The 10,701-nt window shown below is 44.6% G+C and overlaps 2 protein-coding genes and 1 long non-coding RNA gene across 3 annotated transcripts; 2 read left to right on the forward strand and 1 right to left on the reverse strand.

Moving 5' to 3' along the window:
• The first annotated feature begins 2,360 nt into the window (after window positions 1–2,360).
• On the forward strand, window positions 2,361–3,420 carry LOC127311543 (uncharacterized). The gene is made up of 2 exons (XR_007857734.2): window positions 2,361–2,663; window positions 3,140–3,420. It is a non-coding gene; the product is annotated as an uncharacterized lncRNA (long non-coding RNA).
• A 1,472-nt stretch (window positions 3,421–4,892) lies between these two features.
• LOC127311542 (elicitor-responsive protein 1-like) lies at window positions 4,893–6,469 on the forward strand. Its single transcript, XM_071823790.1, has 4 exons — window positions 4,893–4,979; window positions 5,078–5,182; window positions 6,282–6,408; window positions 6,466–6,469. The coding sequence occupies exons 1-4, from the start codon at window positions 4,943–4,945 to the stop codon at window positions 6,467–6,469; spliced, it is 273 nt and encodes a 90-aa protein (XP_071679891.1). The 5' UTR covers window positions 4,893–4,942.
• Window positions 6,470–9,097: 2,628 nt separating this feature from the next.
• LOC127311541 (formiminotransferase cyclodeaminase-like protein) lies at window positions 9,098–10,480 on the reverse strand. Its single transcript, XM_051341976.2, has 2 exons — window positions 9,874–10,480; window positions 9,098–9,793 (listed from the first exon to the last, which is right to left on the reverse strand). Exons 1-2 carry the CDS (start codon window positions 10,262–10,264, stop codon window positions 9,216–9,218), a joined length of 969 nt encoding a protein of 322 aa, XP_051197936.1. The 5' UTR covers window positions 10,265–10,480; the 3' UTR covers window positions 9,098–9,215.
• Window positions 10,481–10,701: the final 221 nt, after the last annotated feature.

Below are 10,701 nucleotides of genomic sequence, written 5' to 3' on the forward strand. Positions count from 1 at the left end.
CTTCTCTTGTGGCAAATCCGCATAAACCTACTTCAAGCTCAAGTCCCTGGACTCGAGCTCGGGATAATGGCATAATTCAACACGCGACGATTAAGGACTTATCGTGAACCAAATCTCAGTTGTGTTTTATCGAGTACCTAACGCGTCCGTTAGGATTTTTCTTCGCATCTGTTGATACGGATAAAGTGAGAGAGAGTATTCGGGTGCGATACCACGCCACACATGACAAATCCTGGGGACTTACCTTCGTAATCTCTTTCGAGTTACGGCATTCAGAATTTTTACTGCGACGGACGAGCTCTGAAAATATATTGTCGAGTGCTTTTATCGGCTGCTGGAATTGTTAATTTATTCGAGTTGTCTAGTGAAATAATATATTGATCTCCCGATGAAAGTACATGACGAGTTACGTGTAACTCGAAGATGTACGATAAAAATTCTTCGTCTGCAACTCTATATTGTCTTATTATTCTCTTCTTTCTTCTTCCTCATATTTCATCGGGTGCGCGACCAGCGCTCCCGATGGGAGTAGCCCCCGAGGCTACAGCCGAGTGTTTGCACTTGGTTGTAGGCTCAACTTTTGCTACTTTGATCAACTCCGTATTTTTTCTTTCGCCTCGTCATCTTATCAGAAGTATAGACAATACTTCTGATAAGAGTAGCCTCCGAGCATATGAACAAGTGCTTGCATCTGAACATAGGCTCTCGAATTTTCTTATTAACCGTGCACTTCTTTAGATCTCGAAGTTTTCTTAACAATGACGTCGTTGCTGACGACAGACATGTATGGTGTTCTACTCCCTTGTTTGAACCTAGAACTCATGAAATTTCTATGCTTTATTTAGGAGTTCTTGTTCTTGGCTTTTAGGTGGTACTGTTGCAGTTCTTTATCTCAAGCTGATCTTGGCTCTCTGTTTGTTTTAGGCATCAGCACCCATTTCTTAGATATTTCCAGGTTTATGCATGCAGCAAGTAGCACATAGCTGCCACCTCTAGTAGAAGCACAGAGTATTCAGATTACATGGCACACACATGCATTTAGTTAAAAAAACATAAATATTCACACATTTGCACTTTGGAGGGGGCTAGTGAGAAGCATTGAGTCTGGTGTAGAAAGAGTATGATGAAAACTTCCATATATTACCCGTTGCAATGAACCCAACCTTCTTATTAGAATTATTTTTCTAGTTATATTTAACACCAGTCCTGCCCCACCTCAGGCTATGCTTTTGTGTCATAATAGAACCTATATATTCAGTTATTTGGCTCATTTGTAGTGAATTTTGTATTGTTCCTTGTGCACTTGTATCGGTTATATATTCCTTTCAACTTCAGGTTTAGCATGGTGTATGCCTCATTTACAATGGGTCCATGCTTGCTTAGTTGATTTCTCATTTTTAGTGGACTTCAACAAACTAGATTTTGCAGTTGCATGAGACAAGCCATTTTCTTTGTCGTGTGGGTATCAGCCTACAGGTAGCTGTGCCTGGCGCTGTTGTCACTGTATCATCTACTTACGTGTTGCTTCAGTAATGAAGTAACTAGTGTGTTTATTATTCTGGTTTTGAAGATAAATCTCTATTTAGAGATAGACGATGAGCTTTAGCACCGGCCCATGGTTGAACCCTGAGCCTAACTGTTGTAAGTATACTATACCGAACTATTTACCAGTGTTTTTTTGAAACATTGATCAATGTGTTTGTTGGTTTCTTGTTATGCCACTAACAAGGCTAAATATAAGCAACAATGAATTAATGCTCGGTGAACTTGTTACTTGTGGTATTGATGATTTTTGTACATGCAAAAATATTTTGTGGGGCCTCACCACCCTCAACTAGAATTGATACCTGTGTTTAGTTAATACTTGAAAATGTGACAAGCAATGTAAAATGACGATCATAATCCTACACCACCTTGAATTTAGAATGATTGACAAGCAATTTGTCATCCTTAGTGATTACTAATATATTTTGACAAGATTTTAGCCATGATGGCTGATATTTTTGCATAATAATATTAAGATTTGGAATTGGAATGCTAATTCTAGGATAGGATAAGCAACAAGATCATGTTTTGCCAGAATTGGTTGTATTTCATCCTTTCATGGTTCAAATGCCGCAATGATCATATATATTGTAAATATTCATCTTTGATTAAGCTTTACAATTTAGAGTTTCCATTTGTTCTGAACTGAATAATATTTGATGCAAATTACATCTGTCACGTGCAAGCATCATTTGATTAAGACTTGCAGTGTTACATGACTCTGGTAAATATTTGTGTATCTCAAAATGAACATTTTTGTTGTTACTTATGATATAACTGTAGCTGCTAATATTTTTGTCATCCTGTTATTATCTGTCAATAATTTATGGTATGTTCCAGACTGTATTCTTTCTAGCATATCTTACGATATTTATCATGGTTTACTTGTGTTTCAAGGGCCTTGAGATATGTTACGACGGAGCTGTTTAATAAGGTATTTGCTTCGGTCCCGGAAGATGTGAGATACCATGAAGAACTATTTGAGAAGGTGTCTTTGCTACAGCAGTTTGTACATCCTAAAAACTTGGATATAAAACCAGAATATCAGAATGAAGCAGTTTGTACATCCTGAAAACTTGGATATAAAACCAGAATATCAGAATGAAACGTCATGGCTGGTATGAAACTAACTTCCCTCTTTATCTCAAAATTTTGTATTTTGTAGAGATTACTCTATTTTAGTTATTTTAGAGATTTCTCACCAACTATTGTAACTCAGGTAGGTGGAATTTAAGTTGACTTTGCTTGGATAAATGTGGCTAGGCCAAGTATTTCTTTGGTATTAGGAATGATTCTAGTATTCATCATGCCATACTGCTGTTTTTTAGCGTGGTATCAAATCTTAGTGTGATGCACCAAGCAAATGGACACTCTCCTTTTGGTGTGATTTATGATTGTATTTTGTCCTTTTCAGTATTTAAAAATGACTCATCCACAGAAATATATGGCAGACATGAATAAAAAAGATAATAACATTCATTGTGTCTCTTGTAGCTCATGAGATGGTGATAGTGTGATTGACGGGTGCACTTGCTATCTTGTATGAACGTGAACAAGTGAATGTTGCTAGTTCTGACTTTCTATGTTTCTGCAGCCAGTTGAAATTGTCGCCCCCTTATCACATGCTAGTTTAATCAACCACACCAGCAGAAGATAACTTTGACATGGCTCTCCAAGCTGATGCTTGAGACCCCCTACGTGATTGCAATTATAGCGCACCGAGCTTCTCCTGTTCCAGCTTGAAGTGATGTAGCACATGGAATCGTATTGTTTTCTGCTTTATATTGTTCTACGGAATACTGTGCTTCCAACCATGTACACTCAAACATCTGATTTTGATGTTACATACTGTGATGGTACTGGTATTCCAGATTATTTACTGTGCTAATTATGTTTTGGTTCTATTGGATTGTATGAATTACTATTGCATGTTTGGCAGTTCGTAAAGTGCCCCTTAATCCCTTTTGGGGCAATTCTTGAAGTGCCCATAAAGCTCTTTTGGGGCGGTTCACAAAGTGCCCCCAAATCCCTTTTGGGGCTGTTATCGAAGTGCCCCTAAAGCCATTTTGGGGCAGTTCGCAAAGTGCCCATAAATCCCTTTTGGGGCAGTTCGGAAAGTGCCCCTAAATCCCTTTTAGGATAGTTCTTGAAGTGCCCATGAAGCTCTTTTGGGCAGTTCTCGAAGTGCCCCTAAAGCTATTTTAGGGCAGTTCATAAAGTGCCCCTAAAACTCTTTGGGGCACTTCAATCAAACTGCCCCTAATACATTTAGGGACACAAGTATCCTGGGCACTTTTAAGACTGCCCCTAAAGGTAATTAGGGGCACTTCATTGACATATAGGGGCACTTTGAAGTGTCCCAAAATCCATACTGTATAATAGTGTGTTCTTGCGAGATTTGTCCTGGCTGGTATGTCCTCGGCAATGATGATTTGTACTATCAGCTCTTCAGCAATATCGATCGGGTTGTTTGATTGCTTTTCTCTAGCAAACCAAAGTTGATACTCCGACCGATGTGGTCATTTGCGTCTCAAAATAAAAGAGAAAAAACCAACGGAGGTTTGCTTGCGCGTAAGGATGGCAATGGGCAGGGTAGACCAATACTATACCCATACCCGTATAGTAAATGGGTATAAACTTCTACCCATACTCGTACCCATGGGTATAAAACATTACCCATACCCGTACCCGGCGGGTACCCGTACCTATTGGATACCCGGTGGGTAGGTTAAATTGTACACAAGTCAATCACAATTTTACATTTAACGATAACAATTTCGATTGAAAAAATTAATTATCTCAACTAAATAACAAGTAGTTGAGTACATAACAATTAACATAATTTAAAAATCACATTCTCATATTCTAACTCATAAGTCAACAGAAGTAGACGTGTCACGTAAGAATTTAACAATAAACGGGCAGGGTATGGGTATACCCGCGGGTACGAGCCTATACCCGTGCCCTGCCCATGACTTAACGGGTAGGGTATGGGTACTACCCATGGGCATAAAAGTGTACCCATACCCTACCCATGTGGGCACGGTACCCACGGGTACCCGTGCCCGTGGGTAAAATTGCCATCCTTACTTGCGCGACGAGTTCAAAAAACGACGGCCGGTTACTTGGACGCGCAAGGCACGCGGTATATGAACTTGCCAGCCACGCTAGCCGAGCCCACTGAATCGGAGCCCATTCCGTTTCTGAAAGCCCGAGTGAGCGAGTCCATGTAATATTTTAGGGAAGGCGAAAGCATCCAGGCCCAAAGTCTCCGCGTCCTGGACCTCGTCGTATGCCCTCCTATTCTTCTTCTTCTTCTTCTTCACAACGCGCCTCTCCTCACGCCCTCACCTCGTCATCCCTGCCACAGTCGGCGCCCATTCTTCCCTCCGTCTCTATGTCGTCGATCCAGGGCATGGTCCTCGACCTCAGTGGTGCGCTTCTTGTCTCTATTCCGAATCCCCCAATTGCCGCCGTGGGTTGAGCTTTACTGAAACTACTTGCTTGTGTTTGGTTTGGGGGGCTTGCGCAGTGACCGGGTGCAAGAAGCTGCGAGATACGGAGTTCTTCTCACGCCAGGACCCCTACGTGATCGTCGAGTACGCTAACACCAAGCTCCGCACAAGCACCTGCACAGGTCAGTCCCATCTTCCTCTCCTCCACCACCACGGCACCACCTTCACCTTTTTTTTTTGCTTCAGCTTCCCATGTATGTATATGACTGGAATGTCCGTGTCTGTGATGCATAAGTACGTACCTCTTCACTCCCGTCAAGGCATCCACCAGTCACCAGACCATCACATGTCCACCTGTCAAACTGTGTGTGAGTGTGTCAGCAGACTGTCCTAGCCGAGCAAAACTAGCGTATTTTGAAACTGTGGCTACTGTTGAGTTGCCCGCTCGAGCTACGTAGCAGTGTTTTGTAGTATTGTCCAATCTGACAGCCAACCTAGCTAGTCTGTTCAATGAGCATCTAGCTAGGGCATACTCAGCTCATTTTGTTTCACGCCAATCAATCGCCGTTGTTTACACACATTGGGTACGTTAGCGATCCAGATTCGTTACTCTCAAGTAGGGGGGGCGGGATGGAGGGAGGAGCTAGTAGGGACTGCTGATCATGATGTTCAAGCACATTGTGGGAACTAGTCCCTCCGTCCACAAATAAGTGCACGTTTGAACATCTCTTCGGTTAAACTTTATTAACTTTTACCAGCAAAAGAAAACTTTATTAATTTTGACTAATTCACTAGAAAAAAGTAGCATCATTTATTACACTAAATTAATATCGCTGCATTCATCCTGAGATGTAGTTCAAATATATTAATTTGATGTCATATATGTTGCTATCTTTTATATAAAAATTAGTCAAATTTTAAAATAATTGACTTCTAGAAAAGAAAAACATACACTTATTGGCGGACGGAGTGAGTAGGGCCTATGACGACTGTTGGAGCACTAAATGAGTAAATGGGCCCTGCATAGTTGATTACTGAGAGTGCGCCCCGTACGGATAAATTTGTGCCGGTGCATTTCATAACAGATAATTTGATGCAGAGGAAGGGGCTAAGCTCTCCATTTTTTAAAGAAGATAGTGCATTTCATAACAGATAAATATATACATCTATCAGATAGTCGCCGGCCCATTGGCTTTTTCTAAGTGGAGTTCAAGGATATTCATATCTTCCTTATATTTTTTTCCTCCGTAAGCTAACCATCCTTTTTTTTAATACAACCAGATGGGGGAAGGAACCCGTCCTTTGACGAGAAGTTCCATATACCACTCATCGAGGGGCTCCGTGAGCTGAATGTCCTCGTCTGGAACAGCAACACTATAAACAAGGATGTCTTCATTGGCAGCTGCAAGTATGTTCATCCTAATGCCGCTCATTTATTTATTTTGATTTTTCTTGTTACATAAAGGTGACTGATAGCTGACCACATTCATGTAGGGTGCCACTAAACAAGGTGCTCGCATGCGGCTATGATGACGCCTCATGGCCCCTCCAGACACGCCGTATGAAGTAAGTAGTCATGTTTCCCTGTATACTCCGTTGTCACTTTGCAAATTTCCTGACCTTCAAGTCGATCTGCAGGTCTGCCGGGGAAGTGAAACTCATTATGCAATTTGATGTCGCAGCAATGGTGTGTATGTGTGTGTGTGTGAGAGAGAGAGAGACACTGATCACTATTCTTTCTTTCATCGTTTGTGTTGATGTGTCATTGCCTCATCAGTTTTCTTATGTCTACCAGCAGAACAAGATGGGGGGTCATTGTGCTCCTTCAGTGCCACCACCGTCGCCATACGCTGCCTCTTCGGCTTATTCATACCCATCACCTTCAGCATATCCGGCAACACCCCCACATCCAGCTTATCTGACCCCTGGCCATGCACCATATCCAGCTCCTTATGCATACTCAGCTCCGCCACCCCAGCAACAGTACCCGCACCATGGATATCCTCCTACGAGTCACCCTCCACAGCCGTACGTGAAACCATGCCCGCCGCAGCCATATGGGCAACCTAACCCACCGCATCCATATGGGCAACCCTACCCGCCACAGCTATACGGGCAACAATACCCGCCGCCGTCACCAACACAATCACTGTATCCACCTTGTAAGGTCTTAATGTTTTTGAGATATATCCATATGTTCTCATAAATCTTGGCAGGTGAACTAATTTGATGATCTCTCTTTACAAACACCATGTAGCGCCTTACCACGGAGCTTATCCACCACCGCCGTATTGATATACCAGCTTCAGTGACCTAGCGTGTGGAGGGCTGGAGGCATCATAACGCTGAGCCTGCTTCATATGGATCACAAGTCTACTGAAGGTCACTTAGTCCAACGGATACAAAATGAAATAAAAGCCTCCCTTGAGTGAATTTTACCACAATCCTAGCAATCATCAGAAACATTTACTCTCCTGATATGCATCATATAAATAACTCGCAGAGCTTTGTGACAAAGTCAGTTCTATAATGTGGGTTTGCCAACATAGCCGTCAGTATTGCTACATTTGTATGTCATGGTAGATTGTTTTGCCTGCAAGGCTGTAAATATATGGCGCTACTTGCTTGACTGTGAGCAAACAGAATTATTTTCAACCAGTTGGAGATGGTGCTTGTGACGCCGCAAAATCGGTACCATGAGAATTTCAGCGATCTCTCCGAGATCCGCACGGTAACGACTTGGAGATGCCCACCAACACCTCATGCACGTCGAAACATACACGCGATGCCGGTGGGAGCGGTCAGCAGCAGTTACATTACAACAGGTCTACAATAGAGCCCAAACCTATATTGCAACAACGACCCCAACGCGTCAAGAATACCAATTTACAATACAAACATCTGAATCATACAGAAAGACAACATGCCCGAGTACGGACAAGAGTATAAATTAGACTAAGAGTTATGAAGGTAACCAAGGGCGTTAATAACTCTACCCACGCCAAGCCGAAAAGGGCCAACGGTTGCCGACGAAGGTGGAGAGAAGACAAAAGAGGGAGAAAGCCGAGCGTGAGTACCAAGGAACAAACTCCCACACATACTCAGCGAGACTAGAACTAGGTTGTGCTCGTCGAGATATGGTGGACTTAGCGGCAACAAAATTTGCATTAAAAGTATATAGAGAACCAGGAAGGCCAAGGCGGGGACTAAGAGCTACAATACTTACCTACCGTAAAAATGAAAAGGCAAAGTTGGGATACCGTACGAACACCATATGTCTTGTACTGTAGCAAATTATTATCTTTTGACCATGTACTGCACCAAATTATTGCAGATAGTTAATATTCATCTAAACTTTAAAAAATGCTAGATCATATTTTGATTGTAAGTAGTTATTTTAAATGGTTACACTAATTTATATTATGTAAGTTGATTTTGCCTGGTGGCATATGGAACAAGGGTTGTGCCTGGGTACACCAAACTCATTAAAGATAACGTGATCAATTAACCATTACATTGATTTGGCTCGCCTAACTTCCGCCCACCACCGTTGTTAAAAGTTCCATATACGTATCGATACGGATTGACATGGGCTAGCGTACAAATTAACTATTCGATAATTAGACATAAAATACCATTATGCTTCTATTATCAAGGAGTATCGAGTGATCTCAGCCCTTTCTTTTAGTTTGGGTGAGTGTCGGATGTACCCAATCACAACCCGTGGGATAAAATCTGCAAGTAGAATCTCCATTCTCTTAACATGTTTTCTCCTTCATTATCCTTCGTTCTAGTAACATCATGCCAAATCAATCACCAACCGCACACCTAATTAATAAAAAAATGCAACTAATTCTCAGCTACGTGATGTAATTAAAATTCGGTTGGAACCCACGCTTGCAACTCATGAATTACTCCCTCTCTCACAGTTTATTAGACTTGCGCGTAACCCTAGGTCGCAAATTTGATCAACTTAGTATTAGTTATATCATTAGAAAGTTTAGATGTTCTATTTTCTAATGATATAACTTTTGCATTATATAAATTAAATTATATATGTCAAATTGACGATCTAGTAATACGGGGAAGACTAGTAGTTTGAGACGGAGGGAGTACGAAGCAATCCAACGGTTCAGACCAGTTACAGCTCATAACTAACACGCACCACGAGGTCAATCCAAAAATCTCAATTGCAGCTCAATCCGAGCACCGTAATTATCGGTGAATATCGGTGGAGTGAGAAGTATCAAAACCGTATGAAGAAGAAACCTTAGCTTGGGCCGACTTCTCTAAAAACATCTGGACGATCTTCTCCTCGGAGAAATCGGTGAAGTAGCCCTCCCCAGCGTCCAAGCCTTGCTCCCTCGCGAGCCGCTCGACCATGTCCTGCACCTGCCCGGCGCCGACACTCCGCGGGTCGAGCAGGTTGCACGCGACCTCCGCGCCACCGTCGCCGTGCGCGAGCCCCATGGCCTGCACGGACCGCAGCCCGCCGCCGCGCTCGCTGACGCGGCGCGCGATCCGCCGGACGGCGTCCACGTCCGCGGTGCGCACCGGAACGTTGTAGTTGTCCACCCACGCCGTCGCGCCGAGCACCAGCACGCCTTTGGCCGCCGACGGCGTGTCCGGCCCGGCGTCGGGCGCGACGGGGAGCGGCGTCGTGTCCGTGCCGCCGGCCAGGAGCGGGCCGCGCCACTGGGCGTCGCGCGGGGAGGTGAAGTACCCCAGCTGCCGCCTGATGGCCGCCAGCGTCCGGCCCTCCCGGTGCGCCGCGCCGTACAAGAACGTCGGCACTGCCACGGACGCCATTGTTGCAAGAATCTGAGTACCGTACGGAATGGCAAGAAAGAAACTGACGGGATCGGCCTGTTACCTTGGAGCTTGTCGCCGACGTCGGCGCCCACGTCCGCGGCGAGCGCGGCGACGTCGCGGAGGGAGGCGCCGGCGAGGGGGTGGAAGCAGACGTGGTCGACGGCGCCGAGCCGCGGGTGCGCCCCGGCGTGGGAGCCGAGGTCGATCGCCTCGAGCGCGGCCCCGACCACGCCGAACACGGCGCGGCGCAGCGGCGTCGGCGAGGCGGCGTCCTGGGTGAGGCGAGAGACGAGGGTGTAGCCGACCCGATTGTAGGCGTCGTCGACGAAGGTGTTAACGAGGACGACGGCCGGGTGGTGCCGCCGCGCCGCCTGCTCGACGGCGCGCAGGGCCGCCGCGCTCCGGCCCTCCGAGACGTAGAGCTTGCAGCACGCCAGCATCGGCCTCAGCATCCTCCTCCGATTCTTCGTCCTGCTTCCTCGCCTCTCCTCCTCTTCCCCTGCATCAAGAATCCAGATGCGACCAACAACCGAAAAGAAAAGAAAATTTCAGTACAAGGAACATAATATGAGCTTGTGGACAGAATTGGGTAGCGTCGATCATGCGACGAGAGGAGAACAAGCGTCTACTCTCTCAGCCACACGATGTTTTAGCCTTCAGAAAGACGATGAAGCATCATTGGCCCAGCTGAAAATTGCTCAGTTGTTCAAATATGATTGTTTTTTGTGCAAAACGGAAAGCTCGTTTACTGCCATAATTTTGTTGTAAATACCAAAAATTTATACCACATGAATCTGCATGAGACTGAAGTCGTAGCAAAAAAATTGAGGAAACCAAACAAGTTTACAAGATGGAATCGAGGATGATCAGGCTGACCAGTAGGATGTAT

This window comes from Lolium perenne, chromosome 7, assembly GCF_019359855.2.
Source record: "Lolium perenne isolate Kyuss_39 chromosome 7, Kyuss_2.0, whole genome shotgun sequence".
Classification (NCBI taxonomy): Eukaryota; Viridiplantae; Streptophyta; class Magnoliopsida; order Poales; family Poaceae; genus Lolium; species Lolium perenne.